Below are 15,135 nucleotides of genomic sequence, written 5' to 3'. Positions count from 1 at the left end.
ACTATTGAATCAGTGGTTTAAAGTTTTCGAACATCTTTTTCTTCTGAAATGCAAGGAGTGTAAATTATTAGATTGGGCCATGAAACATGCTAGATATCTCACATACGTGTTTTTTTGCGAGTGGCATACGTGTTATAATAACAACCAAAATGGCGGAAAGCCGTTGATTGTGTGGTTTGATGTTTTTGTACCAAAATGTTTATAGAAATACAGTACAAAGGAACGAGTATAGTGTCGCTCCATCAATCTTTAGCCATGGTAGAAAATTGCGTAAAAACATCTAAAAATATACGTGAAAGGGTTTTTTTTATCATTTATGCCGCCAGTTGCGTCCTACTATTCAGTTTTGCCATTAGGATTTTCAACTGCTCAAAAGTGCCATCGCTTCGTTAGACACATGCTCAAAAATGCCACTGGAAACCATTATTGTGATCTCAAATCTCTTTTGCCATGTTATACTGACATAAATACCTATGAACCAACATGCCAGCTCCCCTTTATCTCACTACAATCAAGTGTGGGCCCACTTGATCCCAACGGCGTTCTTATTTTTCTGTAAAATTATTCGCTTGCTTACTCATGACAAGTTGGGCCACATTGTCATTGTGATATAGAGAGAACTGACATGTGGGTCTAGACTTATTTTTGTCATATAACATGGTCAACGGGTTTGACGTGAAAATAACAATGTCTAATGGCATTTTTAAGCAATCATCTAACGGAACGATGGAATTTTTAAGATATGTAATAGCATTTTTGAGCAAGCATCTCACGGATTAATGATATTTTTGAGCAGTTAAAAGTTTTAGTGACAAAATTGAGTAGTGAGATACATCTGATGGCATAAATGATACACACCCTACGTAAAACTAGGTATATATCTATTGCAAAAGGAATTAAATAACGTATCCACGGTTTGTTGTGATCGGATCGGCTAGAGACGTTGGCGGCCGGCCTGCAGTGCAGAGCAGAGCAAGCATCGGATCCCAGCTAGCGCGCCTCCTCGGTCACGCGGTGGGTGGTGCCGGTCCAGGGTGCACCGGGAGCCACGTTGCCATGCCCTGACTCGCTGGCGTGCGGGCCCTCTCATGCTGGTTCATGCAGACCACGCCTAGGCCAGCGCCTGCAGGAGGGATCCGGCTTGCCTGCTCCCTCTCCATGCTCCCATCCGTGCTCCCACTTCATCCTACGGTTGTTCTTTTCCTTTTTTCTTTTCTAATCTAATCATCTCCCCCCCTGATTTTCAGGGGATGGGGCCGGGCTTTATCTTCTTCCAATCAAATCAAGCCACATATGCGGGAGCATGGATGTAAGCATGGGAAGGGAGTAGGCAAGTCTCGTCCCTGCAGGAGCAGGGGGCGAAGCGGGAAGGAGCAGGCGAAACTGCAACGCGGCGAGGTTTCGAGTGCGACCCGTCGGTAGGGGTGGCCCACATGTCATGCGAATCTCCCGGGCCCAAATACCGCTTTGTGTTCTCCTTTCCGACGCAACCGCGTCCGTGTGCAGTACACGTGTGGCCGGCCCGGCCGGGCATACCCCGGCCCCACATGTCATGCTACGCCGGCGATACTGGATTCTACAGCCACCGTGCTACTGTATTTGCGTACTGGCGCTCAGACATACTACAAGGGCGCACGATTAAAAAAAAAACAGTGACATGCCAAAAAACTGTCCTCGACTGTGTTTCGTCACCCAAACGCCAAGTCATGGGATCATCCTTTTTCTTTTGTCTCTGTTCATCAAAGCAAAGAAAAGAAAAGCAGGAGTATTTTTTTGTTCTCTTCTATTGTACATTTTTTTCATCTTCTTATTTAGTTTATATGTGTTGTTTTATGTATGAACTTTTTTAAATACACAATGAATATTTTAAATAAAAAAAGTATGATGGACATGTTTACTATACGTGATGAATATGTTATTATATGAGTATCATTTTTACAGTAAGCGATGAATACAATAAATATATTATTAAAAAAAATCACAAATCAAAATAATGGTGAATTTATTTTGAACTATTGGAAGACATTTCTTTAAATAGGATGGTTTGTATTAGACAAAGGATGACGGTTTGTTGGGACGTAAAATGGTAAGAGTCGATCATCTAGGTGTGTCTAGTGTGATTGCGAGCGCAAAACAATGTGCAAAGATGCACCCTGTAGTACGTGAGCCAGGATCAGGACATACGTATGTAAAGTCAATTGTTTTTGTTGTAACTAGTAACCATGCACGTGCATTATCACCCATTAGGAACTAAATAACATTTGTGCCCTTAACTCGAACCCATCACTCATTTCACCTTAATTTGTTGATGTTCTCGGATTTGCCATAAAGAGCAGTTTAGGTCGCCCGAATGCCTTTCCAGCTGGTCGAAGTCATTTAACCATTATTTTAAAAAGAGGTAATAGCATCAAAAGTCCTAGAACTTGCAGTGAATGTGATATTTTAGTCCAAAACTTGAAAAACCTCGCCCGGTCATCCTAAAACTTGCAGCCTATGCGACAATTTGGTCCAAAACCAATCATAATGCGACAAATGACACCATGTTGGCTGAGCAGGTCGTCACTGCACATTTGCAAATACCCCCTGCCGTTTTATCTAATTACCCTAAAAATCCCCAATCCCCTGTTTACTCCTCTATTCCTCTAATCCCCGAGTCGTCGCCACGGCCGCCAGTTCAAAGTCGATTCCAGCCTCTGCTCCCGCTCACGCGTGATGGGCAGTTAGTTGTCTTTGAACTACTTTTGATTCAATCCTGTCATGTCCTCTCACAGCGTAGATATCTTATTTCGAAGCTCACACATTACATCCGGGTTAGTGCGGCTGCGCAAAACGGAAACTCTTTCACAACATGTAGGTCGGTGTGACTTACAACTCAGGCACATCCTTTTGAGCTTAATCTCTCAAGACGGCTGGACACCTCTTTTCTGCTTAATTGGTTAGTTTTTAAACTTTTTTATTTATGTAATTTACTTGTGATTATACATTTTATATTATATCTAAACAAATAGCCACATAAAGTGATGACAAATTAAAATGTGTAGCGTTAGTGACATGCTACAATTTGTAGTATACTTGCACTAGATTGAAACATAATTTGTAATATGTAATGTTAAGGTACCGCTGATAAATATTTCCACATATTTTTCGTTTGACCCCTTTAGATCTAAGAGAAATAATATAGACATGACCATGGTCTTTGATGGACCATTATGTGCAATACTATGTGCTATACTGTACTCCCTCAATAAAGAAATATAAGGGCGTTTAGATCACTTGATCTAAATAGTGATCTATACGCCCTTATATTTCTTTACAGAGGGAGTATTTTTATACATTTATTCTACTGAGTATCCTTACATATTGTGGAAGAGAGATGTAACTTAATTGTTTGTGTGCATCAACTACCAAATATCTTCACAGATTTTTGTTGTGTATGATTATGTATCTTCTTTGTTTAAAAAATGAGATACTATAAGCATAAAGTGTGTGTTGACTTTGTAAGAAAGGGAGAAATTACAGGGAGATATGTCTTGCTCATTTCAGTGTTTTTTCTTCAAACAAATAGGTTAACAAGTGTTGGTAACATGTGGTTCATAGTTTTTACACAAGTTAATATGCACACATGTGCAGACATTCACCGATGCACCATGATGCATACCATGTGCTCTAGAGATGTGCATATTTGAAGCTAGTATTCATATGTAATTGCTATTCGTAGCCATGTCAGTAAAACTATTATAATATTGAAATGAACAACTAGCCTCACAAATATCTCAATGTTAAAGCCCTAAAGCGTAGAACATCATTTGTTCGCTGGTCTGAACTTAGTTTAAGAGCAACTCTAGTAGACTCCCAATAACTCGAGCCTCTAAAATGGTTTTGGTGTGCATTGGATAACTAATTGGAGGCTCAAGAGCACTTGTGGAAAAGTCAGGCATTGTAAAATGTAGTCTCTAAATGTCTTCATCGTGTGGGAGCCAGTCTTCAGTGGAATATTTCTTTGCCCTTTGCTATTCCACCATGACCACCTGCCTCCCCCACCTAAAAGACCTGCTTCACGACCTCAACAATAAATCCGGGACACCGCTGGTAAGGTGCGTCGTGACGGATGGCCTCATGAGCCTTAGCGTTGATGCTGCGGCGGAGATCGGCGTTCCCTGTACATTGTTCTGGACTGCCAGCGCCTGTGGATACATGGGCTACCACAACTTTCGGTTTATCATAGATGAGGGTCTTACTCCTCTCAAAGGTATGTAGGCATGGATGGCAAATTTCTTGAAGTTGACCTAACATACTAAGTCTGTAACAACCATTATTGCATGTGTAATATTCGGTTTGAGCAGATAAAGAGCAGGTGACGAACAGATATATGGACATGCCCGTGACACATGCTCATGGGATGAGCAAGCACATGCGCCTCCAAGACTTCCCGTCCTTCATACGCACCACGGACCGCATCGACGTCCTGCTCAACTTCATGATACACCAGCTAGAGCAGTCGGTCCGCGCGACCGCCATTATTGTTAACACCTTTGACGAGCTAGAGCAACCGGCACTAGACGCTATGTGCGCCATGCTTCCCCTGCCTATCTTCACTATCGGCCCGCTAAACTTCCTCGCCGAGCAGCGATGGCAGCGACACGCTCGCCGTGATATGCCTTAACCTCTGGAGAGAAGATCGGTCCTGCCTCGAGTGGCTCCAAGGCAGGGAGCCTCAGTCCGTGGTGTACGTCAACTTTGGTAGCATCACCACCATGTCCAGCCAAGAGCTCGTGGAGTTCGCATGGGGGCTGGCCAACTATGGCCAGGACTTCCTGTGGTTCGTGAGGAATGATCTCGTAAAGGGCGATGTCGCCGTGCTGCCTCCCGAGTTCCTAAAGGCGACCAAGGGAAGGTGCCTCCTGGCGAGCACGTGCGACCAGGAGGCGGTGCTACATCATGAGGCGGTCGGCGCCTTCCTAACTCAGTGCAGGGGTGCCAATGCTGTGTTGGCCCTTCGTCGCGGAGCAGCAAACCAATTCACGCTACGTGTGCTTGGAGTGGGTTGTCGGGATGGAGGTCGGCGACGACGTGCGCCGGGAGGTGGTCAAGGCGAGGATACAAGAGGTGATGGGAGTTGGAGAGGTAGGGAGGGAGATGAGGCGGAAGGCGGTGGAGTCGAGTGAGATCGCTGTTCATGCAACCGCACAACCTGGTGGCAGGTCGTTGGCCAACCTTGAGAGTATGCTCCAGGTTGTACCATTGAGTGCGGTTGAAAATGTTGGATAGAATTGAGATGCATGCAGATCCAACTGACAGAATGTCAAATGCGGATTAGTTTCTGCATGGACCGGTTGTCCAATAAGGCTATATCTGTCCTGTTTGTTTGGGTTGCGGCCATGTCATCAGCTTCCATTGTAGCTTGCTACTTCTATCTGGTTTTATTCTCATATTTTTGTGTCTACATTAATGTATTCTTAATTATTTTTGTAAGATATGATACTTCGGAATAAATATGATACGTGGATGCATGGAAGATAGCTATGAATAACATGAATAAATAAAGTGCTTAGTGGTGTGTTTGATGGTTTGGATGATTGCAAGTATAACTGTATAACAATAAAAGTAAAATGATTTCAGAGTTGGCTCAATCCTTCTTTGTATTGTGGACAAGCCGGTGGTGTTTCCTGTAAAAACTACCATTCTCCCGGACAACGGGCAGGGGTAGAACTGGAACAAAAATCACCCTCGTGCACCACTTTAACGTGGCGAATTCTAGGGTGGATTAGCAGCCATAATAGAAGATGAAGTATACATAAAGTTACCAATCAATTTGATTACTATAGTGATGAACTAAAGGATAAAATTCCATAGAAAATATATCCTACGTTCAGGAGCAATTTTAGCATGGTCCCTCTCACCATCTCTTTTCACATGATCATGTATGTTTCCCTTCTATTTTTGTAGAGAACATATGCTAAAGTTTCTTGACCGATAACATCTATCTTTCGTTCCTTAGAGAATGTTTTATTGTAATGTTGTGGGTGCCCTTAATGATGGCGTTAGATCATATTATTTGTGTGGGCCATTTCTTAGGTTGTATATCAGCATTTTAGCGTGGTGGACAAAAGAATGGAAGACAGAGGACACTCTCACCATGTTGGTAACAGCAGTGAGTAAAAACAAAAGAATGAACACAAATACTTATTGGGGGGAGAGTTAGATTTTTTTTTTCTTCACAAAAACAAATAGCAATTATCTCTAAACACACATCCAATAAATTATATAACAGCCTCAGACACAAAGTTAATTATAGATTATTCTTCACACCTGAGGTTGGTACCTTGAAACAATTTAAATACTACTCAGCAGTCACCTTTCGTTTTGTGAGCATGGCTGAAGAATCTGGTTCTGTTGCACAAAACTTCTAGATGGAGCATTTAATCGACAATATTCGTTACTACTTTATTAGTAAAGGCAAACGACATGACCACTTACACTTAATCCAATACATACACATTCTCATCCATCCATCGTGCGTTCGTGCCCTATTTGACATTTTTTTAGACCAATATTGTACTCTATACGCGCAGCAATTGCCACTCTCAGTCACTATATATATGCACTGTGTGATTGCCCGTACAAGCAGAGAAGATCACATTTCCCTCAGTTTCAAATCTTGAGCTGCATTTCTACCATTCCGGGCGACGCCGGCATGGGTGCTACTACCACGAACAAGAAGCCCCACGCTGTGTTCGTGCCGTTCCCGGCTCAGGGGCACATCACGCCGATGATGAAGTTGGCAAAGATCTTCCACTGCAAGGGCTTCCACGTCACCTTCGTCAACACCGAGTATAACCACCGCCGCCTCGTCCGTTCCCGCGGTCCTGATGCCGTGGCCGGCCTTCCGGACTTCCACTTCGCCACCATTCCTGACGGCCTGCCCCAGTCCGAGGCCGACGCCACGCAGGACATACCATCCCTCTGCCATTCCATCATGACCACCTGCCTCCTCCCCCACCTAAAGAACCTACTCCGCGACCTCAACAGCGCAGCTGGGGTGCCTCAAGTGACGTGTGTCATGGCAGATGCTGTCATGAGCTTTTGTTTGGACGCTGCGGCAGAGCTCAGTGTGCCTTGCACGCTGTTCTGGACTGCCAGCGCCTGCGGTTTCATGGGCTACCGTAACTTCCGGTTCCTCCTAGACGAGGGCATTGCCCCTCTCAAAGGTATGCATTGCATTGGCGCGGATTCTTAGCAAGTAGCATTGCATATGTGTGATGATGGCCGGTCTGATTGATCTGAGCAGACGAAGAGCAAGTGAAGAACGGCTACTTGGACACGCCGGTGACACCGGCACAGGGGATGAGCAAGCACATGCGCCTCCGAGACTTCCCTTCCTTCGTCCGCACGACGGACCGTGACGACGTGATGTTCAACTTCCTGATGCACGAGGTCGAGCAGTCGGGCCGTGCGGCCGCCATCATCCTCAACACTTTTGACGAGCTCGATCAGGTGGCGCTGGACGCCATGTGCGCCATCCTCCCCCTCCCCGTCTACACCATCGGCCCGCTTAACTTCCTTGCCAAGCAGGTGATTCCTGACGGCGGCAATGGCAGCGCCCAGCTCGCCGCTATACGCCCCAGCCTTTGGAGAGAAGACCACTCCTGTCTTGAGTGGCTCCGGGGCAGGGAGCCTGGGTCCGTCGTGTATGTCAATTTCGGGAGCATAACCACCATGTCCATCCAAGAGCTGGTAGAGTTCGCCTGGGGGCTGGCCAACTGCGGCTACGACTTTTTGTGGATCGTGAGGAATGACCTAGTGAAGGGTGATGCCGCTGTGGTACCTCCGGAGTTCCTGGAGGCGACCAAGGGTAGGTGCCTCCTAGCGAGCTGGTGTGAACAAGAGGCGGTGCTGCAGCATGAGGCAGTGGGTGCCTTCTTGACGCACTGTGGGTGGAACTCGATGATGGAGGGCCTTAGTGCCGGGGTGCCAATGTTGTGTTGGCCCTTCTTCGCCGAGCAGCAAACCAACTCCCATTACGCGTGTGTGGAGTGGGGCGTTGGGATGGAAGTTGGTGATGATTTGCGCCGAGAGGTGGTCGAGGCGAGGATACGGGAGGTGATGGGAGGAGAAGGGGTGGGGAGAGAAATGAGGCGGAAGGCGGCGGAGTGGAGCGAGATAGCCGTTCGTGCGACGACACAACCTGGTGGCAGGTCGTTGGCCAACCTTGAGAGTATGTTCAAGGATGTACTACAGACCGCCCCTAAGAGTGCTGGGTAGAATTCGGAATTTGAGATGCATGCGGATCCAACCGACAGGTTGGGAAGTGTGAATCTGAGTTTCTGCATGGACTGTTGATCCAATAAGGCGTGTGCACTTGGCCATGAGGCTAGCATTGTTTGGTTGGGTTGTGGCCGTGCGAGAAGTTAGACTTTGTGCTAGGGAAACAATGTTTCGCCGAATCATATGGTCGTGTGTACATGTAATGTATTTTCAATTATGTTTGTGAGACTTTATACTTTGAAAAGAATATGGCTACGTGTATCAGTCGATGGAGAGGCAAGGCGGGTGTACCTTCTTTCAGGAAAACGTGTAATGCATTCTAGGGGCAGAATTTTTCAGATTTGTCTAAATATGAATGATTTATTTTATCCTACGATCTCACCAAAAGGGCAGATTCTATTCTGGTCATCCCACAAATCTCTTCTCATGGGAGCCAGCCGCAGCGGACTAGCCTCCTCCACCGGCGCCGTCGTCTCTTCCTTCTCCACCCTGCAGCAGCAGCAGGACCAATATCGTGCTGGTCTGATTATCGGTGGTCGTAATCGAAAGCACATATATCTATATTTATCTATCGACATAGGTCCAAATTTTTATCCGTAAAGTTGGCACTGCAAGAGGGTCTACTGGTAAGTTGCAAAAATAAATTTACCGCTCCCTTACCAAAAGAAAACGAAGGGAAGCTCATCATGGTACGCCATACATGCCCATCTGTGTGAAAATTATCCAAAAAAAAAATGTTAACATGACGAAGTTTCAGAAGAGTAACTAACAAATGCACATGTTGTTTCAGAATGTTCATCCGAGCGCGGGAGAGCGGTACCTATCGTCGGCGCTATAGGAAGTTCTGAGGAAGAAATCTGAGGCAATGCAGCCAGTGCTAGTGGACTAACTTGGAAGTATAGACTGCACACAGAATAAATCACTGCCTACCATATTGCAAGTGCTAGTTATGGTACCTCATTTGCAATTCTTCAGTCTGTTGCTCATGTGGACCTCGCGTAAACAACAGATGAAATGGTTGAAAGAAAAAGGGACTTTACCTCCCTGAACATCTATGATGTACATGTGTAATGTGTTTGAGTTGTGGGGGTCATAGGTGAAACGATACTACGTGCAATGTTGTTGCCAAAGTTGAACAACCATTGTTCTGCCAGTGTGCCCGGCGCCGACATGGCTTCTCGGACCGCCTCAGCAGGTGATCCACAGGGTCGCGTCGTACTTGGGGTTGAACCGGTGAGCCCGCTTCGCTGGAGCGGCTTCAACCGTGTGAACAGTCTCGTCCTTCTGTGCTTCTGGTCCAGGTCCCCGCCTCCTCTTCTCCCCTTGTCCTGGCAGCAAGGTGGCGGCATCAATGGGCAGTGTCTCGCTTCTCGTCCTCCTCTTCCTCGCCCCCCACACAAGCTGCGGCCCCGACTCGCTGCCGACTTCCTTCCTCAGGTCAGCTGTAGCATATATACATAACAGAGGGTGCGATTTGCTTCTTTTCCTTTGAAACTTTTTTCTGCTGCGAATTTCTTGGTTCTTTGGCAATAAAAATGCATGCCGCAATAGAAACTAGTACGTGGCAAATCGTAATTGCCGATGACTATCTCTCTGTTATGAATGATTACCAGTCAGGGTCTTCCTCTCCTATTTGAGCAGGAAACTAGAAACGACATAAGAAAAGCATGCACAAAAAGGAATGAGCTCTACCTGGTTCCATGTTCAGAATCATCCGGGGAGTGCACCCTTTACTGCCATTATCTGAATCGATGATTATTATAATTGCTTCCTGCATTTTCAAACACAAGTACAGAGCCACGATCACACACTGAATATAATGCAAGCGCAAGTTTTCGGTCTACTGCAGCTTCAAGCATGTTCCGGTAAATTCATAGGTATGCTTTTTCAGAATCGTAACTCAATGGTATGCGTTTTTCAGTGGTGTGCTTTTTTCAGAACCAGAACGCAGTGGTATGCTTTTTCCAGAAGGACATTGGCCCTGAACTGTAAGCAGTACTGCAACAGGTGTTTCCTTTAACTGTTGAAAGCATGAAAATCGTACCCAAACTAGCCGACAACATTAGTTTGCTCGAGGTATCCTATACCCATTTCATTACGATGGAAAGATCAAGGTATCACAGGTTACCTTCTTAGTTGGCTCTTGGGGATTGACCTTTTCATTCAACTCCTCTTTCTGTGAAGGTGCTAGCCTGTAGCTTGTACCAACCATGTGAGCTGCTTTTACCTTACCCTGTTCTACCTTTGGCTTCAGAACTGGCGCCCTTGTAGTATAAGTGGAACATGCAGGAAGGCTGGCATTAATAGGCAAGCTTTGTCAGAATCCAGAAATCTAACAAGGACGTAATGAGCAAAACAGTGAAGACATAATGTATATGCAGAGTCATATTTGAAGTACTACTGAAAAGTCATGAATATAGTCTTCCTGAAGAAAGAGAGAGTGTTTTGGAGCAATACAACATATACCATTTCAAGATTTGAATTGCCAGTATTAAATTTAAACCAGCTCTCTCATGAAAATAAGCATCTTACCACAGGATTATGCAAATATGAATGTTTATTTGAACATTTTTGAAAAAGTTTAACAATCTTCGTACTTGTGTTCAAAGATTTCAAAATTTAGTCTTAGTCAGCACATTAAGAAACCTTTTCTTAACACCCTTTCATGAAAACTGTGATTTCAATTCTCTAAATTATAGGGCATACATGTTGTTCTCTGATGCCCCTTCTACGTGCAAAAACACCTAGGTTAAATCTGGCATCATGTGATCCAGGTAAAGAAAACCTTGCTGATAGAACTGAAATAACAGCGAGAAAACTATCACAAAAAAAGGAGCTTTCTCTGTGGCCACACCACATAGCTTTGTATCCCTATCAGAGCAGGATACTTCTAGGAATCTTTGTATAAAATCTCTGTATATTTAGCTAATAACTGAATTATGTGAGAAACTGAGACTAGAATATTACGGTTTTGTTGGTGTTATTTGTTCCATATGGGGACATCCATCTGCTAATGGTATTCGGTCCTTCTGGGGCCTTCCATTTATCTCTGGTGTTAGATCCCTCTGGGGCATTGCATCTGTAACTGGTGTTTGTTTCAGCTGGGACCTTCCATTTCCTACTCGAGCCTGGTTGATGATCATGGGGCTTCCATTTGCCACTGGTGTTTGGTTCATCAGGGGCCGTCCATTTGCTACTGGTGTCTGGTTCATTGTAGGCCTTTCATTTGCTACAGACATCTTGTTCATCAGGGGACTTCCTTTTGCTACTGGTGTCTGGTTCATTGTAGGCCTTTCGTTTGCTACAGACATCTTGTTCATCAGGGGACTTCCTTTTGCTACCACATGGTCCTTCAACCAAGACAGAAAAGACAGTGAGACAAGGATAAGAAAAGACTTATGGATTCAGCTCATCAAGTAATGAGTAAACATACTGGCAGCATTGGCATTACAGCAGGCTTAGTACTCAGAGACCTGATATCTCTAACAACCCCCTGCATGAATGAAGAGACACAAAGATCAGGCAGTTGTAGTGCAAACCTATCCGCGTAGGTTTCTTCAGTATGAAAAAGAGTGACATGCCACTTAATAGATAGGACTGTGAGCTTTTTGAGCCATCTCAAAGAGAAAGTAAATGCTATCACCTACTGAGAATGCTGAATGTTATGTGACATGATCATTATACAAGAAAATGATGTTATTTCAAGAATCTGGATACATAAAGAGATTTAGGAAAACTTATATGTTTATATGGAACTGAACCCACACATATGGAGACAACAGAGAACTTGGGATACTGGTACATTAATTACTTATGTGCACATGCCAACCATCAGGATAATTCCTGAAGACAAAATGAACCGAAAAAAGATGTACCAAAGCTAGCGGTAGATTAGCAGCAGAAGAAGTACCTCCATGTCCTTTGTAAGAACCCTGAAGATGTCACCATGCAGCTCCCTTAAATCTGCTTGCACTTGTTTTGGGCAGACTGAAACGACCAAAGACATCTCATTCAATTTGCTGGTGCGAGAGTTGATTACATTCAGCTGATCCAGGTTGCTTTTCGTGCTGCTTTCAGCAAGTACTTTCAGATCATTTTGTCCTTTAATCTGCGATAACATGTTTGAATATATCAAACTTTGTTGTTTTTGCAAACAATGAAATGGTAGGAGAAAGAACTGAGACATCAACTTCTCTTACAATTTTCTGAAGTGTATCCTCTAGGAGATCAAACTTTTGCTGCACAACACCAGCTGCACATAACAGATAAATACGACTCACTTATATGATGCATCAGTTGTCGAAGAAGAAGAGAAATCAAAGTGCAAAGTTTATGAGCAAATCAGAAGCTGCTGCAATTCCTATTATGATCAACAGTACCGGTTTGCAAGGCTTACATTCAAGCGATGCGTCCTTCATGGTTCGGTTTAGCTGAATAACATCAGTTTGTACCGAGTCCAATACCATCCCCACCTTGTGTACTGAACCTGACAGGTGCTGAAACCTGCGCTCAGCGTCCTCGTTAACCCGACCTGTTGAAATACTACCATCATCAGGCACACCAAACAAAACATACCCACAGCTTAGTGATGGTGAGGTCTAGACACAGAACAGCTTCCGATGCTCTTTCTAGCATAAAAGCACACGCCAATCCAGTTTGCATGCCCAGACAATGAGATAAAACAGAGGTGAACAAGAAAAATGTTCCTGAAGTTGGTGTGAGACGTTAAATCAATCGGATGCATTGCTTGGGGATTCAGAGCTTACATCTAGTGTCTGTAGGAGAGGGGTTCCAGTGCAGGGTAGTGCTGCTGGGTACGATCACCGGTTGCTGCTGCTGGGGTTCTTCGTGTGCACGAGAAGCTGAACTGGGAGGAAATGGAGGCATCCTCTTCGACGAGTCGTCATGCAAGCCAAATCCCTGGCCACCAATGAGATGACAAATTGAGGTCACAATTGGGGAAGGCACAAGAGCTACACATATTTCGTAACTAGTAAGCTGTGAGTAGAAGCACAGGTGCTATTAGTGAAACGTTTAGCAGCAAGACAACGAGCAGAAGCTGCATCTGAAATAAGGAGGTCAGTCCAGCAGAAGCAAGGCACAAATACAGATAAACTACCATGAACCCAGACCTCATGTTTCAGTACATCCATGTGCAACAAGCAGAAATACCACAACCTGAAGTCATTCACCATGCTTTTATGGATAAAGCAGAAGTTATTCATGACGAACAGAAGTTGCATACAGCGGACCGCTTCTGTAATATATGGTGTCATTCCGGCAGAAGCAAGGCAGAATGCTGATAAAGTTGGTAAGACACTGAACATCATACGTACTTCAGTACACGTGCAACAAACGGAAAAAATACCAAGATGGCGCCATGCCACCACAGCCACAGAAGAACACTCGACTGGTCGTTCGTTCGCAGAATGAGGATTGGACAAGCAGGTAACCTCTTGGATCCTGAACCAGTTTCAGTTTGGTGCTATTCTGCAGCAGCATATACATACTAGATAGATAGGTTGCACGAACGATTATTCCGAGCTTCCAAGCAGATAACCAATCAACCAATCGATCGGTTTGTGGAATCGAACTGTTGATCCCACTCATCGCCATAGCCAATTCATCGGAAACGCTGCTGGAGCTGCCCACTGAACCAATTCAGTCTCAGTGGCGTTGAGGAACTGAACTGAACGAACAAAAAAAGGCACACCGGGTCCACGGACGAGTTCAGTGGCAACGGGCGGCAGGAGGGGGGAGCGGAGGAGACCTGGTGGCGCGCGGGCGTGGGCCGGTGGAGGGCCTGGCCGACGAAGGCCTCCGACTCCGAGAGCCGCGGCAGCTTCGGGCGCGGGAGCGAGAAGGCCTGCTGCTGCGACGGCGCCGCCGACGACGCGGAGGAAGCAGGGGGCGCGCTGGCCCTCCCGCCGACGCTCCTGGTCCGAAATCGAACCCCCGCACGTTTCAGCGGCAGCGGACGGGGATATAGGGGGGAGGGGACGGAGGGGGAGATGGTCTTACCGGGGCGGGGGGAGAGAGATCCCGAGCTTCATCAGCTCCTCCTCCCTTCCCCGGCGAGGCGGCGGCGATGGCCGGCCGGCGAGGAGGAGCGGAGCACCCAGAAGGAAAATTAAAATTTGAACCACAGGGAGAGAGGTGTGTGTGGGGTTCGTCCCGCCGACTGTTGGATGGAGCCACGAATAGCCGTCCGATCTGTGAGCAGTAATAAGAGCGCACCTTTTTTTAGAGTGTAGTAATAATAAGGGTCTTTGGTTTTGTTTTTTTTTAAACACAAAAAGGGTCTTTTTTGCAATCACTCAGAAACATTCTTTTTCTTTCTGAAACACGGCCTCCGTTGCAGAGGTAAATGTGTTTTCCTTTCTGAAACCCATTTTTATCCTTGTGAAACACAACCTCTATTGTGGAGACAAAACCCCCTTCTGAAATTGAGCAGCTATAGGGAGGGCGAAAGGGGTTTATTGTGGTACCTGACTGAGTTGGGGAGGTCGCTCGCTGCCGTCGGGGACTTGCGTCTTGACGTCATCGCTATGGGGATGCACAAGTCGCCTACCCTCGTCCTTATCAGTCGCCGTTGCGTGGGATCCAAACCATGCCTACCCTCTCCATCGCCGGTCGCTGCCCCTACCTTCACCAACTCGTGCTTTTCAGGATGGATTTCACAAGGAACAAAGGGAGGGGTAGGATACGGACCATATCATGTTCATGTGCCATAGCCGGCAAAATCAAATAAATAAATCTATCAAGACTAGGGTGCTAGACCCATACCGTCACTCCCTCGTCTGATCAGATTAATTTGATATGAGTTTATTATTATCTGGGTTGAACATGTTTTAATGTTTTTGATAGTTG

At 45.6% G+C, this 15,135-nt stretch overlaps 2 protein-coding genes and 1 pseudogene across 3 annotated transcripts; 2 read left to right on the top strand and 1 right to left on the bottom strand.

The window, feature by feature from the left end:
• Nucleotides 1–3,957: 3,957 nt before the first annotated feature.
• LOC123055488 (7-deoxyloganetin glucosyltransferase-like) lies at nucleotides 3,958–5,268 on the top strand (annotated as a pseudogene).
• A 1,347-nt stretch (nucleotides 5,269–6,615) lies between these two features.
• Nucleotides 6,616–8,548, top strand: LOC123051083 (7-deoxyloganetin glucosyltransferase). Its single transcript, XM_044473847.1, has 2 exons — nucleotides 6,616–7,208; nucleotides 7,289–8,548. The coding sequence occupies exons 1-2, from the start codon at nucleotides 6,695–6,697 to the stop codon at nucleotides 8,260–8,262; spliced, it is 1,488 nt and encodes a 495-aa protein (XP_044329782.1). The 5' UTR covers nucleotides 6,616–6,694; the 3' UTR covers nucleotides 8,263–8,548.
• Nucleotides 8,549–8,553: 5 nt separating this feature from the next.
• LOC123051082 (protein PAIR1-like) lies at nucleotides 8,554–14,420 on the bottom strand. Of its 2 annotated transcripts, XM_044473845.1 has the most exons (12): nucleotides 14,287–14,420; nucleotides 14,036–14,201; nucleotides 13,032–13,185; nucleotides 12,662–12,796; nucleotides 12,465–12,517; nucleotides 12,176–12,373; nucleotides 11,699–11,758; nucleotides 11,233–11,615; nucleotides 10,394–10,559; nucleotides 9,958–10,036; nucleotides 8,926–8,973; nucleotides 8,554–8,754 (listed from the first exon to the last, which is right to left on the bottom strand). In XM_044473845.1, the coding sequence occupies exons 1-12, from the start codon at nucleotides 14,316–14,318 to the stop codon at nucleotides 8,690–8,692; spliced, it is 1,539 nt and encodes a 512-aa protein (XP_044329780.1). In that variant the 5' UTR covers nucleotides 14,319–14,420; the 3' UTR covers nucleotides 8,554–8,689. The 2 variants fall into 2 exon arrangements, with proteins under 2 accessions (XP_044329780.1, XP_044329781.1); XM_044473846.1 differs by lacking the exons at nucleotides 8,554–8,754; nucleotides 8,926–8,973 and adding an exon at nucleotides 9,022–9,858.
• Between the last annotated feature and the right edge of the window lie 715 nt (nucleotides 14,421–15,135).

This window comes from Triticum aestivum, chromosome 2D (genome assembly GCF_018294505.1).
Source record: "Triticum aestivum cultivar Chinese Spring chromosome 2D, IWGSC CS RefSeq v2.1, whole genome shotgun sequence".
NCBI lineage: Eukaryota > Viridiplantae > Streptophyta > Magnoliopsida > Poales > Poaceae > Triticum > Triticum aestivum.
Note: the sequence above shows the minus strand (reverse complement) of the source record. Positions and strands in the feature narration are given on the sequence as shown.